This window comes from Loxodonta africana, chromosome 6 (assembly GCF_030014295.1).
Source record: "Loxodonta africana isolate mLoxAfr1 chromosome 6, mLoxAfr1.hap2, whole genome shotgun sequence".
Lineage (NCBI taxonomy): Eukaryota > Metazoa > Chordata > Mammalia > Proboscidea > Elephantidae > Loxodonta > Loxodonta africana.
Window position 1 is genome coordinate 46,497,805 of NC_087347.1, and position 22,129 is coordinate 46,519,933.

General features: G+C 39.2%; 1 protein-coding gene across 1 annotated transcript in view; it reads left to right on the forward strand.

The window, feature by feature from the left end:
• The window catches only part of FTCDNL1 (formiminotransferase cyclodeaminase N-terminal like), a 38,184-nt gene extending 29,997 nt beyond the window's left edge, over positions 1-8,187 (forward strand). Inside the window, exons 3-4 of the mRNA XM_010586376.3 lie at positions 1,052-1,237; positions 7,804-8,187. Of these exons, the coding sequence (XP_010584678.2) occupies positions 1,052-1,237; positions 7,804-7,823 (206 nt within the window). The 3' untranslated portion in view covers positions 7,824-8,187. The remainder of the gene's footprint in view (positions 1-1,051; positions 1,238-7,803) is intronic.
• Positions 8,188-22,129: the final 13,942 nt, after the last annotated feature.

Consider the following 22,129-nt stretch of genomic DNA (forward strand, 5'->3'; position numbering starts at 1 on the left):
TGATCTGCTTCCAAAAAATCAGCCATTGAAAACCCTGTGGAGCAGTTCTACTCTGCACACATGGGGTCACCGTGAATCACAATTACAATCGACTCGACGGCAACTAACGACAACAGAATATCTTGGCCCATGCTGTCCAATAGAACTTTCTGTGATGATTAAAAAAAAAAAAAAAACTGTTGCCGTAGAGTTGATTCTGACTCGTAGTGACCCTATAGGACAGAGTAGAACTGCCCCATATGGTTTCCAAGAAGCGCCTGGTAGATTTGAGCTGCCAACCTTTTGGTTAGCAGCTGTAGTTCTTAACCACTATGTCACCAGGGTTTCCTCTGTGATGGTAGACATGTTCAATATCTACTCTGTCCAGTTTGGAGGCCACTAATCATATGTGGCTATTGGGCACCTGAAATGTTGCTAGTGCAACTGAAGAACTGACTTTTTATTCAATTTCAATTAAATTTAAATAGCACATGTAGGTAGTAGTTACCATATTGGGCAGTGCAGATCTGGCCCTTCCGGTCTTAAACTTTTTATATATCTCTTAACAGTTTATACACGTTGAGGTTATCATAAAATTGTTCATAAATTGAAGACACCAATACCATTAATCTTAGTGATGAATTTTCCTTCTTAAGTTAGATTTGTAATGGATTGGAAATTCTAGCCTCCTTGTAAGGTGGGAGTCTTTGGGTGGCGTAAACTCTGAACAGGCTTGACTGCTATCTGAAAGTTTGGAAGTTTGAGCCCATCCAGAGGCTCCTCGGAAGAAAGGCCTCACTAGGGATCTACTTCCAGCAGATAAACTATTGAACATCATGTGGAGTACAGCTCCACCATGACACTCATAGGGTCACAGTGAGTTGGAATGGACTCAACAGCAATGGGCTGTATACACAAATGTACAGTTTCATTTTGCAACTAACTTTAAGGAAGAATTGATCATGCCCAAACTTTACTTTTTAAATTTGTATAACATTATATGCTTAATTTTCCTTTATCAGGCCTGATTTTAAATTGAATTTGTGAAGAATTCCCTCCGTTCTGCCTGTAGGCATCACAGAGAACTTGGTCCTATGCGTTCCTGGCTGCAGTGTGTCTCTCTTTGGCGAAGCTGACCTGCCTGAGAAGTGCAGTCTTGTCCAGAGAAGGAAGCAATTAGTCTGGTTCACAAGGAGAGACCTCAGCGTTCTGAAACCTGACCTGGGGGCTGCACCTGCACAAAGATGTGGATTAACAGGTTTAGCGCATGACTTTTGTTCTGCTTTGTTTTGTTCTTAAAACTTGATAATGGAATCCTGGGGCCACTTATTTAGTTGTTCTCTCATAATGCAGAGAGGCTTACAGTCATGGCTCCTTCTTGAATCTGGTAAAGGTCTACCCTCAGCTCTTACTTCCACCCAGGCCCTCTTAAGCTGACCAGCTAGGCTAGAGCCCCTTGTCAGATATTTGATGAAGCCTCCCGGGGTGATATTCAAACTATGTAACAACCCATGTAGCATGCCACTGATGATGGGAAGGCTCCTGGAGGCCCCCTGCTGTGCCAGGTGTTAGCCTTTTTGTTGCTGGATGGTGGTGGGGATGTGTGTCCTGGAGTGGACACTTGGAATGTAGGGACTTGGATAGCAGTTACTTTTTAGCAGGTAGGAGAGTATTTCAGTACCTGAACATCTAGCATGGCAAGTTGGTGCTTACAGCTACAAATCGGTTCTAGAGGCACCCCTGGGGAAAAGCTTTCCTAGGCAGTGGGCTCCTAGAACAGAGAAAACAAATAACGAGGAAGGGAAGGCCTCTCCCTTCCTCTGGCTCTCACCAACTCTTGCCTCATGCTGCTACGCCAGCCCCTCTCCCTGCCTCCCTGGGCTGAGGACTTTCCTTAAGAAAAGACAGCACCTAGTGCCCTCCTCCAAAACCCATCCCTGTTTCCTGCGTTCCACTGTCCTACTGACATTTATTTGAGTCTTTATTCTTTCATTCTCAAATACTTTCTGTAGGGGTCACACATTAAACTATGTTAGGTAACGTTTTGGTGTTCAGTAGTACCTTAAAACCAGTCATCGTCGCAGAGCGGATTCTGACTCAGGGTGACCCTGCGTGTGTCAGAGTAGAACTGTGCTCCATAGGGTCTCAGTGGCTGATTTTTCAGAAGTAGATCACCAAGCCTTGCTTCTGAGGACTTGAACCTCCAATGCTTCAATTAGCAGCCAAGAGCATTAACCATTTGCACCACCCAGGAACTATAGTAACCCATTGCCATTGAGTCAGATTCCGACTCACAGTGACCTTATAGGATAGGGTAGGACTGCCCCCCAGGGCTTCCAAGGCTGTAGTCTTCACAGAAGCAGACTACCACATCTTTCTCCCACGGAGCAGCTGGTAGGTTTGAACTGATGACTTTTTGGTTAGCAGCTGAGCACTTCACTGCTTAAAATACTAGATGTCCAAGGAGCAATAGGTAGGTGAGCATAAGAAACATATTTCCTCAAGGCCCAGCTCCGCCAAAGCCCTTCAGAATCATCTACACATATACCTTGGCACAGAATCCTCTTAAATGAATGACAGCATCCATAATGAAGTCAAGTAGCGCAGTGAAAAAAGCACAGGCTTTGATGCTAAGTTCAAATATGGCCTAGCTGTTTACTGGCTGTGTGACCTTGGAGAGTTCCTTAATCTCCTTAAGCCTCAGTTCTCATATCTATAAAATGGACATAATAATAGTATCTTTCTTATAAGGGTAGGCAGTAAAAAAAAGTCTATAAAGAGGTGGACCTGGTACTAAATGGTCATTTTTCTCCTTCCCTGTAAAGAGGAGATTTACTGAACTAAAATACAAAAATTTTTAAAAAGTTATTATAAATGTGTTTCAGTATTTAGTTACGGAAAGAATGAACAAACTGCTTTCTGCCAATTTGAACCTCACAATTTTTACCATGATTTGTCTCACAAATGGAGAAGTGTAACTTTTGTGACTACATTTACAGAAATCTGTTTCCTGGTTTCTAATTTGAGCTTCGGTAAAGACTGGAGGGATTGCACTGAAACCTCATCAGTGTCGGGTGGACTGGGTTTAGGGTTAGGTGGACAGGAGTTGGAAACAGGCCCCGTGGTATTAGAATACAGAAGAACTGGATTTAGGGTTAGGTTAAGCAAACACTTGAATAACTTAATTCTTGTTTTTGTGGTGCTATGAGAATGAATGGGTTGATATTGGAGAGCTTTAAGCTGATGTAAAAAGCATGTGTCTGTTAAAGAACAAGTGCTAATATTATCACTAATCGTATCTCCTCTCTTCAGAACAAACTTGATTTGTAATTGTTTAAACTAAAGTGAAGATTGCCTCCCAGTCTCATCTTATGGTTGCTTGTGGTGGAGAAGATACTTATTTTATGTTGTTTGATGTGATACAGACCACTCATTGGGATTTCTAATTTATTCTCTATTTTTACCCTACAAGATCTGTAAATTACATGAAGTTCATCAAAATCCCCAACACCTAAGTTAAAACTTTAAGATGCCAAAAGTAGCACAAAAGCATTTAAAGATGATATTTAAGATAATATTTAATAGTGGTGAAGATGTAGTTAGATATACTTATATTGCTAATGGTCGCATAGATTGGTGTAAACTTTTTGGAAATAGGTTGGTGATATGTATCCAAAATTCTAAAAATGTATATAACCGCCTTTCAGAAATTCTAGTTGTAGTGGCAAACCCTGAGGAATAATAAAAGGTATGTTGTCCAAGTATGTTTAAAAAAAAAAATTAGGGAAGCATTATTTATAATAGCAAACAATGTAAGCAATGTGAATGTCCGGTGTTTGGGAATGATTAAAGTCTAACATATCCAAGGTAAAGACTATTATTGAGCAGTTAAACATGTAGTATGGGAAGAATTTTTAGACATGGAAAATACAATACAGTGTAGAGAGAATCTGTAGCTAATTAATTAATGCAATGGGTATGTTTTAAGTACCTATTATGTGCCAGACGAGCCCTGGTGGCACAGCGGTTAAGCATTTGGCTGCTAACCAAAAAGTCGGCAGTTGGAATCCATCGCCCACTCCTTGGAAACTCTATGGGGCAGTTCTACTCTGTTCTATAGGGTCAGAGTTGACTCAATGGCAATGGGATATGCCAGACACTATCATCATTAGACAACTTATAAGTGCTTATAGAATTCATATTCTAGTGAGGGGTGGTATGTAGACAGATAATAAACAACAGGCCTAATAAACAACTAAATTACATAGTATGTTAGAAAGTGATAAGTGTTATAGAAAAAAGATACCTTAAACAGGGTAAGGAGCGTCAAGAGTTCTGGGGTGGGATGCTTGTGATTTTAAATGGAATAATCTGAAATAGGCCTCATTGGGAAGGCCATGTTGGAGTAAAGACTTGAAGGAATGAGGCCATTAGTCACGTGGAGCTGTGGGGAAGAGTTTTAGGCAAAGGAAGTAGCTGGTGTCAAGGCCAAAGGATATAAAGTGGTATAAACAGTATGATCTCAATATTGTAAAATATATATGTACATATTAACATTTGTATCATATATATTTATCAGGAAGATGTTTTTAAATTCTTAAGCTTCTGGCACTTATTTTCATAATTTCTCTAAATCAATCTTGTGATTATTTTCCATCTTCTTCCTGAAGGGTAATTATTAAGATTTATCAGCATTCCATTTTATAAAAGCTGGCTTTGAATGCATTCATTCAGATGAAATTTGATGGACGGTTCAGGATATGTTTTTACAGGTAAGAAGGAAAACATAGCACAACCCTGTATGTCTTTTCCACTAGTATCTCCTGACGAGAGTAATATCTCCTGACAACCTAGTTTGTCCAAGAAACAAGAAAGTGATGAAAGTTGCCAAGGTCGGGCAGTATCCCTCACCACAGTGTTAGAACAGCCCTGCCAAGAGTGACACCTCGATTAATAGGTTCAAAGCAGGTGCTAGTAGCAGAAAAATGAATGTTTTCAAGTAAGGGACAGTGGATAAATGATTAGTTTCTAATATTCCATTCACCAGAATGTGATTAGAGTTTAAGAAGCATGATTAACTGAAATCTTAGGTTGTGCTTAGTTATTCTCCCTTAAAAATTTTACTTATAAATAGTAAAATGCTTTCATTTTTGAAGTAATGTCTTTGAAGTAGAATTTATAACACCTCTATCATTAGTGTAGGAATGTTATTCATCTAATTTTTCAATAAATTTGATTCCCAACAATAGTGATTTCCCCCTTTATTTTCTGATTTAATGGCTTTACATATTTTTCTAACCTTTTTTGGGTTGCATCAGTGTTTCTCAATAGATTTTTCCACTCCTCCCATCAAAACAGAAAAAACCTCAACATATTGTTGCTATGTTTATTTCTCTTCCTAAAAAAAATTAAATAGAAATGATCAGTGCTATAAGCTTAACACTTGTGGTCAACATTCTGGTGACAAATTAATTTATGCAGTTACCCGAGAGGAAGCAGAATCTATAAGAGAACAGGTTTCTGTTTTGAAGCTCCCTAAGAATATTATAAACAGAAGAGAACAGAAAAGTGAACTCAAATGATTAACACCTTTAGTCAGTGCCAAACACACAAAATCTTTCAAGCCAAATCCTTTTAAAAGTTTGTAGTTGGCCAGCTCATGGGGAACATAAGTGAGGGCAAAGCAGTAATAGTTGATACTTTTTGGTCTATAAATAAACACTTTATAGATATATATTTAAAAATCCTAAACATTTATGGAATGATTTAAACTCTGCTGTCTGGTATGTTGTCTGAACTGCCTGCATGCATGCATCATTGTTCAAAAAAATACAGGGAAAAAGTCTTTGAACTATTGTTTCATATGATGTCTTAGGACTCATAAATGGAGGTGATTGGTACATTTTGGAATCGAGGACTTCTGTTTAGTCATTTAGTTGCTGAGAGCTGCCAGTGCTTACTTCTCTCTACTGTAAATAAGAAGTACAGCAGCGAGCACTTTTCTTGACATTCAATAACTCAATTTACTCTACACCAAATATTTTAACCTAGTCTTTGAAAAATCATTTCTACTTTAAAAATGAGTCATGTTCTTAGGAACCTATTTTCATTTGTCTTCTTATGTTAGCTAGTAAGTCTAGGTGGAATAGTGGGAAAATGAGAGTCTGTCTCAATGTGTAATTAAGTTTATAATCTATTGCTGAAACTTGAAGGACAGACTGTTTCTGCATGAACTCAGGAAGGGCGCTGTTGTACTATCGAAAAACTTGGGAGCAGTCAAGTCACCTGAGGTTCCTCTCACCTGGGCTGGCTTTACTACATGAGAATGTTAATGTGCACTACTTCTGAGTTCCTTCTTCAGGGTAATTGTTACTCTGAAAGATTCAAAGTCAATAAATTAAGGCTCACAACTCCTTGCGGAGTGGGAAAACGTCATAGCTATTTTGCAGAAAGACAGCAGAGAGAACGTAGAGGTGGGACTTGGGTTCAACCCCATCACGGGCAGTTCCCAACCCTGTGCCACGCAGATCTTCTCTAGCTTTCTTTTCTGTGGATTCAGCCACATGGGTAAGAGTCCTGCAGTTTTCCTCCATGGGAGCATCAGATTTAGCAATTATATTTGAATTTTATGGCTTTAGTCATCAAGTGTCCTGTTCCAGCTGTGGTTTCTCTTTAGTACATGTTCTAACAAATTTAAAGCACCAATATGTAATGATACCTAATTGCTTTTGGTGTAATAACTGTTTATATTTTTGAACCTATGTTCTGAATCTGTTGTCTTGCTCTGTTACTGTGAAGCAAAGACCACATATATGCTAGGGTTTTATCTTATTTTACCTTCTTCATGTTTTTATACCCAGTAACCTGCACAGCTCTTGGCACTCAGCAGGTTTTCAGTAAAAACATATTTAATGAGGAAGTTGCACATTGGTTGGTGAGTATCTCTCTTTATTCAAATTGTAATGTAATCCACAGATTTGAAGCTCTCTCTTCAGATTAAAAAAAAACAAAGGCCACATATCCTAAAAGACCACCTCGGTTGGCTCTCTCGTCATACATGTTTTAATACCAGCCACCAAAGAGGAGCATAATATAGTAAGTAGAACTTCTAAAGGCATTCCTAAGGAACTGCTGACCCCCTAAAATGAAAATCTTTCTGTGGAGAAAAATATATAGAATCTTTTCACCTTTGATTTATTGAAAATGATGGTTCCTGGAACTATTTCTGAGAATAATTTAGATCTAAAGGGAAAAGGAGTACATGTGTTTCTTTTGAGTGCTGCTTTTTCATTTTTCTAATGGGCCCTTCACTATTGTTTTGTCTGAATGCAGTTTTTTATTTGTGTTATTCCAGACATGGTCCTACCACAAGCATCTTTAAACCAGACATTAATAGCATAGTTCACAGTCATTACTGCCAGTGCTCAAACACAAATATTGCATTTGTGTTTGCAAAAGCTACACATCAGATGTTAATTAAGTGCATTTGGTTTTTTTCTGCTTAAACAATCTGGCATAAAAAGTTTATATCTATATCAGTTCACCATAAGGTCTCCACAATATCTGAATCACCAACCGTACAGTATATGATAAATACAGTGTTTCCACACAAGAAAAATAACAGAATTGTCAGGAAAACATCAGGCCTGTTATATCTCCCTGTGAAATAATAGCAACTGAATCTCAGTTTCTTTTTATTTTTGAAAAAAAAAAAAAAAGTACTTAACTAAAAGTAAACACCAATATTTAGAATGATAAAATTTTCATTAAAGAACACATGGAAAGTGAAATCGTACCATAGATTTTTTTCCCCCTTGTTTTTAGCTTGCTTCAGGGCGTTGTGACAGTTGCGTTGGAATAAAATTGGAATTTCAGCCTTGCAGTGAGGGGTGCATGCTGCCACCAGAGCAGCCGAGTGCCAATCTGCAGGAGGCAGGAGTGGAGCGAAACCGCAAACTGAGAAACAAACTTTCACATCAGGTTTCTAATTTTAGAGCAAAAAATGGAATCACTTTAATGATATGACATTTAACTAGAAGTATGATTTGCTGGGATTAATTATTTCTCTTAGTTAAAAATTCTTACTAGGTTTAAATTAACATAAAAAATCAAATTCAGTGTTTGAATAATGTCAATGGAACTGCTGGATTTAAATGTAGAATTTGGTTCATTGCAATTAGATCACCATATTGATGTTGGACTTGGAAGGATTAAATGGAGGAAATTGGAAAAGCATGAATGTGGGAAGAAAAAGTGGATTTCTTTTCTTCATTTTTTTTTTTTTTTTAAGGGAGAAATGGGTCATGGCCTCATAACTCCTCAGGGAGGTAGTAGTTACTACCCTGATTAGGTCAGAAACTTTTCCGATTCATTAGCTGTCTCTGTTTATTCACTACTTGAATAAAATATAGCAATACAACAAAATAAAATCATAGTGTAACTAAGGTGTAATAGAAGAATTTAAAATACCCACACATAGCAAGGGCATAAATAAAAAATGATTGTTTCTGTATTTTTTAAGTGGTTACCCATTATTTTATTTAAAAGAGCATATAAAAGTTATTTCTGCTTTTTAATTTTATTTTTTTAAGGAATAATTACCTTTAAGTATGCTTTTGAGGGAATTTTGAAAACAGGGTTTCATTTTAATGAATTAGTGTTGGGACAAGTCTATTCTTTATGGAACTCTTGTGCTCAGGCCTTAACATCCGAACTATTTCTACCTTTAATAATTTCTCTTAGGCAGTGAGTTCATTTATTAGCAGGAATGATCAACTTTGGAAACTCTACTAGAAAGGGGACACTTACCAGGCATATGATGGTAAAAGCTGCCTTGGAATATGCTGGGTGGGAGACTCAGGAAAATCCCATGACTATAGGGATGAAATGATCTACGTGTGGTAGTGGGGGACAGGGGGGAGGGAGGAGGTGTCCTGGGAGCTAAGGAAGAAACTTCAGTTGGAGGTTACGTGCTCCCCCAAGCTGATAAATTACATGTGAATATCTAATGCATATTGGGCACATCAAAGTCATGGAATAGCAAAGCACAATAGACCAGATATGTATTTCGAATAATAGCACTGACTGTAGCCCCAGTGTATATAGAGTCTTCAGCAAAACTTGAACATGACCCAATTATTTTGTTGGATCATTGATAAAGATGGTGCCACTTCTTGAGTCGGAAGAGAGTAGCTGTATCAGATTTTAGGAAATGGGACTATTTGTAATATTACCTGTTGAGGGGCTAAGGAAAGATAAACCATGCTTGAATGTTTTCCACTAACTAATGCCAACATCAGCATTGACCAAAAAAAAAAAAAAAAAAAATGCCAATAGTACTCTGTGAAATGTTAACACTGATATAATTCTCAGAGATTTTTAGAGTAAGTGACTGGTATATGAGATTATGGGGGAGAGATATATTGACTGCTAGGAAATTTAGTTTTTTATGAAATCAGCATTATGGAGACATACTGTAATCTGATTCATTCTTGCAGAATTCCCAGTAGGAAGAGGCCCAACCTCGAGAGTTGAAATGTTTCATTATGTGTATGTGTGGGAAAAGATGAAATGCGGTTTCCGTGTACTGATTTTCTGTGAAACGTCTATTAGTATGAGAGTAGCCAGGCTTGGGAACAAAGCCCCCAAACCACAGCCATCTAGGGGAAAGTGAGCCACCTCAAAAGGTGCTTCTCTGGTGGGCACTGACATTATGAGCAATAAGTTTGGAAGTGGCATGAAAAGGTAATGATAATAAAATCATGTCGAAATAGTAGTTTAGGAATTGTCATATGCTGCAGATGAGGTCAGCCTTTTATCCCCCATTAATCCCTAGTCAACTTTTCTTTAGAAATGTAAGGTTTCCAAAAAATGAGGAAACTGCAAACCTAAGCTTTTTATACCAATGCTAATTTAACCAAGTTGTCCATCTTATAATATAAACTATAATTAGAGCAGAGTTATTTGTGTTGCGTGAGCTGCACCACCCCGGAGGCAGGGAAAAGCAGGACATTAGATCCTGGGCTCTAGAGTATCAGGGCTCTAGGGTGGCAGTGGCAGGCCCAGAGGAAGGTTTGGAAGCTGGGGTTGGAAGAGAGAAGGACCTCCAATAGGTTGAGCAAAAGAAAAGCACAAGGTTTATAATTACAGAGCACTCTAGACTCTGCCAAACCCACATCATTGTAAGAGGGAAGAGTCCCTTTGTCCTTCCCAATTCCAAGGCTGTTTGTCATTTTTTAGTGACCTTCCTCCCTAACTAAGAGTGTTATTGAGGCTCATTTTAACCTGATGTCACCTAACTAAATATTGACAGGTGTTTGTGTAAAGAGGAAGGTGTGGGTACTGAGTACAATAAACTGTCTCTGAGATCTTAGGTCTGGCACTAGATTCTCACTCCCATGGAGATGGCCTTGGCAATGCCTGAAAGGCCCAGACCTTGTGCTACTACTGATACCTAATTCTCAAGTGTGCTTTGCTCTCTGTGTTGGTATTTTGGGAAGTCTGGGCTCTTCTTCACTAGTCTAGAAAGAAGAATCCTTCAGATACTTTTAGAGTAGATTGAATTGCTTATTGCTTAACTGGCTCTGTTATTTAAAAAAAAAAGAAAATTTTCTAAAACCTTTAGAAAATTCCAAAGAGTTGATGAATATTTGCACTTTAAAATTTTTTATTGTGGTGAAATATATATAACGAAAAGCTTGCTATTTTAACCATTTTTACATGTACAATTCAGTGACATTAATTACATTCACCATGTTGTGTTACCATCACCACTGTTCATTTCTAAAAGTTTTCATCACCTCGAAAGAAACTCAGTCCCCTTCAGCAATAACTCCCATTCCCTTCTCCCTCCAGCCCCTAAAAACCACTAATAAACTTTGGTCTCTCTATATTTGCCTAGTCTAGATATTTCATATAAGCAGGATCATACAATATTTGTGTCAGGTTTATTTTGCTCAGCATAATGTTTTCAAGGTTTTATCCACGTAGTAGCATGTATCAGAATGTCATTTTTGTTTGTGGCTGAATAATATTCCATTGTGTATATATACCACATTTTGTTTACCCAGCCATCTGTTGATGGATACTTGGGTTGTTTCCATTTTTTTTGCCTTTTGTGAATAATGCTGCAGTGAGCATTAGTATGCAAAATATCTATTTGTGTCCCTGCTTTTAAATCTCTTGGATGTATACTTAGAAGTGAAATTCCTAGGTCATCTGGTAATTCTATGTTTAGCTTGTTGAGGAACTGCCAAACTGTTTCCATAATGGTGGCACCATTTTACATTCCCACCAGCAACACATAAGGGTTCCAATTTCTCCATGTCCTTACCAACACAACTTAGTCTTGTTTTTCTGATAATAGCTGTCCTGGGGGAGTGAAGTGATAATCTCTCATTGTGGTTTTTATTTACATTTCCCTAATGACTAATGACCTTGACTATATTATTTTGAAATAAAACCAAGTAGAGGAAACTTTATTTGGTTAAAATTGATTAAAGAACAAAATTGTCAAAATGAGGCATTTAATCTGCTTGATTAACATACTTTTTCTAATGATTTAGGTGTCGGCACTAGCCCTTACGTGATGAACTGCAATGTTACTATAGACTTTCAAGACTTGACTGCAGGAAAAAAGATTGCTGGTGTCATTTGGGGCTCAAATGCAAATAGACTGAAGGGTGTCCAAGCAATGGCTTTTCCACGTGATGGGAAAATTGAAATTGCTTGCAATGTAGGGAGTTTTGAACACCAAGAAGCTAGAGAAACCTCAGAAGACTCTCCATACCTGGCTTACAGTGTCCTTGGGAACCATTTTTCTAGTATGCCTCCTCATTATATAGAAGCTCAAGTTCAAAAGTTGGCAAGTTTTCGGGGAATTGGTACTATAGGTAGAGAATTCGTTGGATTTACACCCCAAGAGTGCAAGAACTGTGCTGACTATGCAGTAAAGGAAAGTATTGGGGAAATTTGGAAGAAATGGGGAGGTGTTTTCATGTAATCCAATCTAAGGCTTCACTGAAATTTTAAGGAAAATATCAGTCATTACAAAATTTTCTTTTACCCATACAAAGATCTTGGTTGCCTCTGTGTATTGGAAAAATGGAAGCATTTTCTGCTTAACGACAAGTGTTTATGAATTGTCCATAATTGCCCTATGATATTTCTAGTCATCTTTAAAACTTCGTGAGAACCTACTCTGTGTCAGGTACTGGTAGCTTGCATGTGTTAGAAGCCCTCCGGAATCAACTGGGTAAAATTGCCTTTAAGTATTGTGACTAGAACTGAAGATGGACTTGATTTATTTGATTTTCCTGAGCTCTTTATTCCCAGGTTCAGTATTTAACTCTCATTTTTTTGGTAATCATTCTTTTAAAATGTGCATTATTAAAAATCAGGCACCAAGTTTCTAAGAAGTGGGGAGAATTATAAAATACCTCTTTCAAAACACAATGATTCGTTCTTGGTTTGCTGCTTTCAGGATGACCTATTGTTTATTCTGGAGATATCTCCAAAAGCTAGATTTATCTTTTTTTTAAAGTTTATATAGGAAGATGGAATGGTGGTTTTGGGCATAACTTCAAGGAATTATGTTTATCCTTTTTTGAATTTAAATGGAAAGTCTGAAGGTTTAAGGAATATATTGCTCTTGAGCAAAGAGAAGGGTATCAGTAGAAGAAATTTTATTTGGGAAAAAAAATGTGTAGCCTTTTTGTGAATTAAAAGAAGCCACTTATTAATGCTGGCGATGTTATGTAAATCCTTATATTTGTATTGCTTTAGTACAAGATGGAAGCCCTGGTGGCATAGTGGTTAAGTTTGAATCCACCAGGCGCTCCTTGGAAACTCTATGGGGCAGTTCTACTCTGTCCTATAGGGTCGCTATGAGTCAGAATCAACTTGACGGCAGTGGGTTTGGTTTTAGTACGAGGTGCTTTCTATCCATAAAGCAAGGAAAATGAATTTTCCCATAAAAAATTATAGATTTTTTTTATTAAGAAAGACCATGTCCTTGTCTCATAAGAGCACATAGTGTGGATTTAAATAATTAAAAGAGGTTGAATTCAGTCATTTTATACGATCCAGTGATATAGCATAATATTTTTTGATTTACGTTTGACTCTTAAATCTAACTGTATTTATTTTGCTCCAAAATTGTGATTTTATGGGTGTTGTCTTTTGGTTGCCAATATAAACATAACAAAAATGGAAACATGATGGACTAGGTGTTGTTTTCAGACTTAAATTTAGATCCTGTGGTGAAGAGAGAAATATGCTGTCCAGTTAGACTCGATAGGTCAGTTTCTCAGCCTGTGAGAGGTGAGAAGTGGTGGCGCCTTGTTCTTCTCTGCCCTTGCTTTGGTGGAGGCCACGTGGATGGACACTGAATCTAGACAGTAGAAAGGGCACTGGACAATGAATCTGAGGGCTTGAGTTCTGATCCTTGCTCTACTACTTACCTTCCATATAGCCATAGTTTCATTACTTATAAACAAGGAAAATAGTTCCCATCCTGACTGAGGTCTGTTTTCTGGGGGATCAAATGGAAGCACTTTGTAAACTATAGCATAAAAATGAAAAGTATTATTAGTGCTCTTTCCAAATCTATTCTAGCACTTTGCTTCAGTTTTGGGCACCAGTATTAAACAGATGCTGCCACTGAGTCATTTTGAGCTGTTGGAGGGGTTGATTCATTTGCCAGTTACCTGAACTAACCTCTTCAGATTCATCACACTGTTTTCCAGACTGCTGGCTTTGAGCAAGGCCTGTTTAACACCAAACACTTGAATAAGATACTTTTACCAAATCCATAGTTCCAAATATAATGTTGGCAAATTTGTAATATGCATTAAGTATATAGACATATAAGAACTTTTTCCCCTTTTTGACCTGTTGTGATGGACTCTGGAACTGCATTTGAGGCTTTGTTAATGGTTTTAAAATAGAATTGATTGAAGTTAGCCTTTGACTTAGCTGTCTATTTAAAACATTAATTTACTATTTCTGTTATAAATAAGTAATTTTGCAAAACCAACACAATCACTGTTTTTACTCCTCATTCATATTCTAATCCTGCCTTTCTTTTTGTTGTTTTTCTCCCCTTTTTCTTTGCTTCACTGTGGTTCTTTAGAAGTTCTTTCTGGACCAGCTCTAAGTTGCTGAAGGTTTTCAGGTGGACGAATACAATGTCATCAGCTCCTTCCCTGCAGGAGCTGGCAGGCATAGCTCAGACAGAGCTATAACAACTAAGATGCACTGAGGTGAGTTACAAACTAATTACCGCAGTAATCCCGTTAGATTTGACTTTTAACACAAAATATAAAATCAAGAGAAAATCTGGCAAAACAAAGGAACAAATACCTTGTCCCATCTTAACCTTTTCTCGTGTTGGCCTCTTTGATAGAGACTGACAGTTTGTGCAAATACTCCTTCAGTATCTTTTTCCCCATTTGACCACAAAATGGACGTTGTATGCCATGTGGCTTCATAGCTCGTTTAACCTGTGTCCCCTGCCAGGTCATTCTGCCCACTACTTGTGCCAGTCGTGCAGAGGACAAAATCTATGTGGACAAATAGAGTTTCTGTTTTATCAACTCTCCAGTGTTTTTGCTCTACCCAACTTCAAACTTTAGTTTCTTAAAAGGGCGATAAGGAAAGAAAAAAAAAAAAACTAGGCTGTGAGGGTTTTTTTCCCCCTTGGTGACGAAGGGGTTGTCATTTGTTTCCAACTTAAATTTTGGCTCGAATCATGATAAATTAAAACTACTTTAACATAAGCGGGGGGTGGGGAGAGTTAAGTAAAATATAACTGTAAAATAAAACAAAAACGGGGGTAATACTTTCATTCCTTGACATAATGAAAAGCCTTGCTCTGTAATTGGTTTGTACTGTCTTGGAAGTGGCGTCCGTGGTCAACAAAGGACCACTCTATGAGAGATCTGCAAGGAATTTATCATTCCCTCTGGCTGAGCCAAAGCAGGCTTGATATACAGTTTTGTTTAGTATAAATATTCTCATGTTACTGTTTACTCTGTGGGAATATGAGCATCTCACTGACAGGGTACGTGCTCCACGGCCTTGCTTTTAAAAAGCATTTACTTGACTCGGTTGTTTGTACTTGCCCAGGAACTTCAGAGACCAGCACAGGAACTTGTTTGATAAGCATCCAGACCATGCTCCCAGAGTATGTTGTGCTCGGGGGTTAGAAAAGCTTATTGTTTTAAGCAAGACTGCACATGGCTTCGAAGGAGCCCATTTTCCGTAGGTAAGAACAATGAGGATACTAAGAGCGATCTCTTAGAATGTTTCTTGAAGGTGTAGGAAAATGTCCTGATGAGCACAGCTCTGGTTGAACTCAGACTGACTTTTGATTACTCTGCCATTTCTTTGGTCCCTATTTTGTAGTATTTGAAGTGAATTAGTTTATGTGAGTTAGGATGTGAAACAGAGACCTAAACACGGAATGAATTTCTCTTTCTAAAATGTTAATGTGTTTATTAGCTATTGTCTCTTAGCTCCACATCCACCCTTCCATACTCTGCTTTATGATGCTGGGGCTGGGACTCTGCAAACACATTTCTCCTTTGCCATCTGTTCCCTAGTAGACTGTGCCAGTTTGGGGTTGTGGGGTTTAAAATTAACTTTACCTAACGAATTTGGTTCTTGTCCTTGGTTCCTAAGAGATAAGCTCTAAAACCTCGATATTTCCCCAGTAATAAGAAACGTCTTTGATGAGGGCTGCAGACAACGCCTAACCTAACAGGTTATGCTAATAAGGTAACTCTTGGGTAGGGGCTGACCGAGCCAGAAAGACCCACCCGTGACATCAATCTCATGATTACTTTGTGATATCAGCTGACCTCAGGGGGAGGTGAGCTGATTCAGTCAATCATGACTACATAATAAAGACTCTGGATATGGAAGCTCCATGAGCTTCTTGGTTGAAGGAATACATTGATGCATGTGGGAGTGTAGCGCATCTGTCTGGAGGCATGGAAGCTCAGCTTTGCGAGTTCTTCCAGACCTTGCCCTATGTTTCTTTGCTTTGTGCTGATCCTAACTTGTATCCTTTTTGCAATAATAAAGCAGTAATTGTAAGTATAGTTCTTTCTCTGAGTTCTGTTAGTCATTCTAGTGAATTATGGAACCCAAGAGAGTAGTAGGAGCCAACAGGTCAGAAGCGAGGGGCCTGGGGACCACTGAGCTTGCAGCAGGGATCCTGAAGGGGTAGTGGGAAAACCCTGAATCTGTAGCCAGATCAGACGTGTTGGAAACCTTTGCGACTCCCAAGCTTGAGGCTGATGTCTGAAGCCTTGGGTGGACTTGGCAGTCTAGAGGACTCTGGCCTTTAACTTGTGAGGTCTGACCTAGCTCTGGGTGGTTAGGCTCAGAGGAAGAAGTGTGGCATGTGCAGCTGGTGCCAGAAGTGGCAGAGGAGTGATTTTGTTTTTCCTTACAGGGTGCTAGATATGGGAGGCTGCAGAGCTGGAGAACGGAGCAGGACTGGCTCCTTCCTGTTTGCTTCGCATTTCTGGCAACACCACCCTGACAGTCACTCTTGGTTCCAGGCTCCAGCTTTTTTTGACACTTTCAGAACTGTCCTCATTGTGTTCCTCAGAGGAACCAGCATCAGCTGGGCTGTGCCTCCCCCACAGAGGTTCTCCTCTGAGAGAACTCCAGCCACTTCCTTTTTTTCCTTCATCCCTACAGGGTAGTTATTTCCTGCATTGCTTTCTCTGTGATATCATGTTCCCTTTTTGCTGTTTTACTCCTCTAACAACTGTTGACCATTTTTTTTTATGTTAAATTTTCTCTTTTGAAATACCTAATATGGTTTCTGGTTTCCTGAATGGACCCTGATGCAAACAAACCTACAGGGAAGCCAAACAAAAAGGGAAAGGAGAATAGAGCAGAAAACATTCCATGTGAACATAGGTCCTAATGAAAACAGCCCATTGATGATAACTCTCCTTTCCTACTCATGCACATTTTATTCCCTTACCTCATTGTTTTCTTATTGTCAGATCTTATGTTTCCCTTGACATTCCTGCTGGTCTTTCTGCTAGGAGGGGTCTGAGTGTTGACCTGGGGTAAGGGTGGAATATATTATAGTAAACCATTGGGTGGAATTTTCCAGTGATTGTCTTTCATGTAGTAGCTTATTCCACCACTTAAAATGTAGACGAATGTAACTGTATAATTAAAAAAACACTGAAGTCCTTTTAATAGCTATTGTTTTTTTCTTTTGTAGCCCTCCTCACCTGCCAGGTAGATGATGTTTGTAGCTGGTGGTAGGTCCCCAGCCAAACACCTTTCCCAAACCCTCTAAGTGTCACTGGAACAGCTTTGCTTAGGAAGCCCCATCTGCAGCAGCCACTGTTTCCTAATTTCTTAGGTACCTGTATCTTCAGGAAGTCCTCACTGCTTTGGACAAAGTAATAATGATATTGGTGTAGCTAGCAATGACCTGTTGTTATAAAACTCTGTTGTTTCTAGTAAGCATAAAGGCTTTTAGGTAGCTGATAGACATTGCTCTCTGTCTACCCCAGAACTATGCTTAGTTCATCTTCCTTCATGGTGTCCACTCCAATATTTCACAAAGAGAAAAGGAAGATAATATAGCAAGATGTAGAAAAAGAAGTCTTGAGTGAATGCTTTCAGCATCATTATTTGTAGCTTTCTTTTGAGTACCAACTAAGTGTAAGGTGCTGTACCAGCTACCTTACATGCTTTATATGATTTTCACAACCCGCCCTCTGGGATAGGTGACTGGAAAGTAGTAAAACTTCTCTTTGCCCACTGGGTCAGCCAGGCACCCCTTTCCACCATATCCTGTCTGTTTATGCTGTTGCCTTAACTCAAGCAAAGCTTTTGAACCAGCATCCTCAGGACTCCAGGCCTCTCTTCCTAGGCCTGGTCAGCTTTGGTCTCTGTTTTTTGTGATGCAGTTAGAAATTGTACTGCTGGTGGGTCAATTCACCCCTCCTTTGGTGGTTTTATCAGATGACCCACCTCAAGAGCCCAAGACTTCTTCCGGGCCTCAGACCTGTCTCCAATTCTTGTGTACTCTTTACTCATTTAAAATTTCTTCCAGGCCTGCCTTTTACACAGTTATCATACACTGACCTTTTGCCCGTTTATTTCTCCCCATACCTGGAAAACCCTGCAGGACTAAGCATTCTGTGCTTCTAGACACAACCTTGTCTCATTAAGTGGAGAAGTAAATGATGGGTCCCACATCCCCACATCTCTCCCAGCTGAGTTTCCCTGGAATGAGCCACAAAACTGCTCCAACTAATTGGGAGATTCCTGGAGTCACTCTCACTGACCTGAAAGAGCCTGTCAGCCATAGGACTCATCAGTATTTAAATCAGAGAGGAAAACTGCCACCAGGTGGTGCCAAAACTGCAGGTAGGACCAGGAGGGATTTGGATTGTGCATCCAGTCCCCACAACTCCTGGCCGTCTATCCTTGCCAGCTCACTTGGGTCATTTCATTTACTTTGAATTCACATCCCAATGTTTTACACATTACTGTTTTGGGATATGACACATTGAGTTATGGCAAAGTTTTACCGAACTTGTGTTGTTCGTCTGTCTGACTATACAGTAAACTGCCTGAGGATAGTACTTCATTCACAGGTATTTACTGAGTACCTATATTTACCATGTATTTACCAAAGGGGAAGATTTAGCATGATGCTAAGGGAACTTAAGATGCAGGTGTCCTCGCTTACATGAAGCCCCTGCAAGGCCTGGGACAGACCCCAGTATTATGCTTACATGGTCGTATGATTTTATAAAATTTGCAGAAGATATTTTAGCCACAATTGATTGAAACTGCCATCTCTTTCCACTTCTCCTTCTTCCTTAGACATCCCCTCATGACAGGTGGTGTTGTAGTGGCCGGGGTCATCTTCATGGGCATGTGACCTGCACACTAGCACGGGGGTCCACACTTGGTTCAACGTTCTGCTCTCACCATCATGAACTTCTTAATATTTCTTTACAAGGGGATTCACATTTTCATTAAGCTCTGGGCTTCCCAAATTACGTAGCTGATTCTGTGAGTGGCTATGGGCATTTTGCCAGCCCAAGTAAGGGGAAGTTGAACTGTGGGTAATTTGGATTTAGTGGGAGACATCTATATGTTTTATAGTCTCTTGTGTAGTTAAATTGTTGCCAGATCTTCTAGTGTAGGAATGGCTTCTAGGAATATTCCTCTCACTCACCATAACAGTTCACCCAGCGTTAGGACACAAGAAGCAGAGGCAGGAGGTTATCATTCTAGGAGCGTGTCCCCTGGTGCCCAGCACCAGAAGTGTATGTAAATTGTGGAGGAGAAACACGGTTCAGAATGTATGGAGCCAGAGGCTAGTCTGTGGAAAATCCTTCTAATTATTAATACTATAAAATTATAAGCAAAGGGTATCGTTCTTAACAATGTCCATCCAAAACAAAAGCTTCCTCTTGCAAGAATGTATTTGTTGATATGTACTGTGTATGATTATAAATATACCAGAATTTTTTTTTTCTCTTTTGATGATAATCATATGAACTAGAATTGATTAAAATTCCTGTATTTTTGGAAAGAAATCTGTTAGTACTACAACAACAAGAGCATCTGTGTGGGAAGTTATATGTTCTATGCCTTCCAAATCTTAATAATTAAAAACAGATTTTTATCAACCTTCTGGAAAGAAGAATGAATTAGCTTTATATTTTCTTTATATAAAATGATAAACCATTGTCATTTGGTTGGGTGATCAAAGCATATGTGGCCATAAAAATGTAGAAAACATGTAGAAAAGTATCAGGGTAATTAATTAAATAACATGTTATTTTTATGAACTTAGTATTAATGTAGTATTTCTCTGCTTTTAAAAATATGTAATTTGTTGTGAATTATTTTCTCAGTCTAAATTCTCTTACAAACCAATTGTTGAATTATTTTCCTTAGAGATGACCCTCAAAATTATATGAGCTTCAGGCCTCATAAAACCTGGATCTGCCCCTTATGCTGGGCACGTGCTGAGCACTGGACTCATACATCATCTTATTTAGTCCTCACAGGATCCCTATGAGGTTGATATTACTCCCACTTCACAGGTGCAGAAACTGAGGCCCAGAAACTGAGTTAAGTGACGTCCTGGAGATCATACATCTGGTAAATTGGAAGTCCAAGTTTCAATCTAGGTCTGTCCAATTCTGAAGTCTATGCTTTTACCCATTGATCTCCGGTTCTTGGAGCAATGGTGATGTCATTTCCTTGGAAAAGACTTTTAAGACCATCGGGTTAAGTCGGAGCCACCTGTTGCATCCTTCCATTGTGCCTGTCTTTTTCTTTCATAGCCCATGTCACAATTATTTAATTACTAAAATGAGTGTCCTCCTCGTTACAGTTTAACCTCCGTAGAGACAAGAATGCTGTCTGTTTCATTTACAGAGTAGGGAGTCAGCGTATACGTTCAGTGAGTTCATTCCTTCAGGGTACTGATTTTCAGAGGCACCTTAGAGCAGCTTCAAGTTTCACTTTCTTGCTTACTTTTCCTCCTCCTGAGGCACTGGAAACCACAAAGTGTTCTTTGTAGAACTCAAAATTACCACCCTAAGAATGTTAAGATCATGCTGTTTATAATACTTGAAATCCATTGCTGTCAAGTTTCCAACTCATAGCGACCCTATAGGACAGAGTAGAACTGTCCCATAGGGTTTCCAAGGCCGTAATTTTACCGAAGCAAACTGCCGCATCTTCCTCCCAAGGAGTGGCTGATGGGTTCGATCCGTCAACGTTTGGGTTAGCAGCCAAATGCTTTAACCACTGCGCCACCAGGGCTCCTCTGTTGATATAAGGGAGATGTTATTTATTCACTCACACCTTTATACAGATTGCCTGGTACCCATGCAGGGAGAGAGGGGGCAGCCATTCATGCTGTAATGTATCTGTTTCATAATTTTCTGTTTTCGCAAATGGAGTCATCTTAAAATGGGGGAACACCTGTATTCAATTTTCCCTGGAATGTACAACTGAGTTCTCTTCTCCTCCTCATTTCAGATGAGGTTTTCTGGATGACACCATCTGGGAAATGTCACTTTGATTAAAGTAAATATGCAGCATAGTTAACAATGGGAGCCTATTTGAATTTCCCTAAGTAGCCACATCTTACAGAAGCAGAAGGCAATTGGCTCTTGGGGTTGGGAGAACTTGAGAGGGATGCATTCTTCAGTTTGGTGTCAGTCGAATGGCTGATTGAGCTCTGAAGTCTTTTGTATATTTTCCTTTTCTTACCATTGGGCAATTTTTTTTTCTTTTTCAGTTTATTTTGACACTAAGAAGAAAATATATAAAAATTAAAAAAAAATCACTTTATGATTGCCAAGTTTTTCTTTCCAACTAAAAAAAAGAAACCAGTTGTTGAAAAATATGATGAATGGCGTCCTTTGTTTTATTTTCAGTATAGCACATAAGGGTACTGCTGTTGGAATGAGGCCAAATCCCCCAGGCAGGAGGCAGCAGGGGGCTGAAAGAAGGCCTAGTGATTTTTGTGGGGAGCAGGTCAGGTTTGTGTGTCAGGATTTCCTTTCAGCTGTCATAAGCATCTCTTTCTTTTCTATATAAGTTCCCTTCGCATGCCCGCCCCTCCTATCTTTCAGTCATTCCGTGTGTTTTCAGCACTTGTTACTGATGAGGATGTCATCTATTTGTAAGAAAACGCCACCGGTACCATGTGGGGCTTTCAGCATTTCTGTTGTGGTTTTCCCAACTTCCACAGTTACTGACTTATTTGACTGTGGGATAATGTATGGTTGAGGGAAATCGTCAGTTGTTAACGTGTAAGCAAACCCTAAGATTGTTAGCATTCTTCCCCTTTATTGTTGTCTTGTCACCAAGTGGTTGGAAAGGAACAAGGGGCAGAGCCTAAGTTCCTTGTTCTGCTCGTCAACTTCAGAGCAGTCCCATTCTGATCTCTCCCTGCCACCCACACAGTAGAAAGAAGAGGAAGAGGTGGTGGGAATGCCACACTGCGCTCTGAAGGAATTGAGGGAAATATCGCAAATGTCTTTAAAGCACCCACATGTTTCCTAAGAGCTTCAATCTAAAATTGCCCAGAACCTGCAGAACCTGCAGAACTTCCCCCATTTGGAAGTCC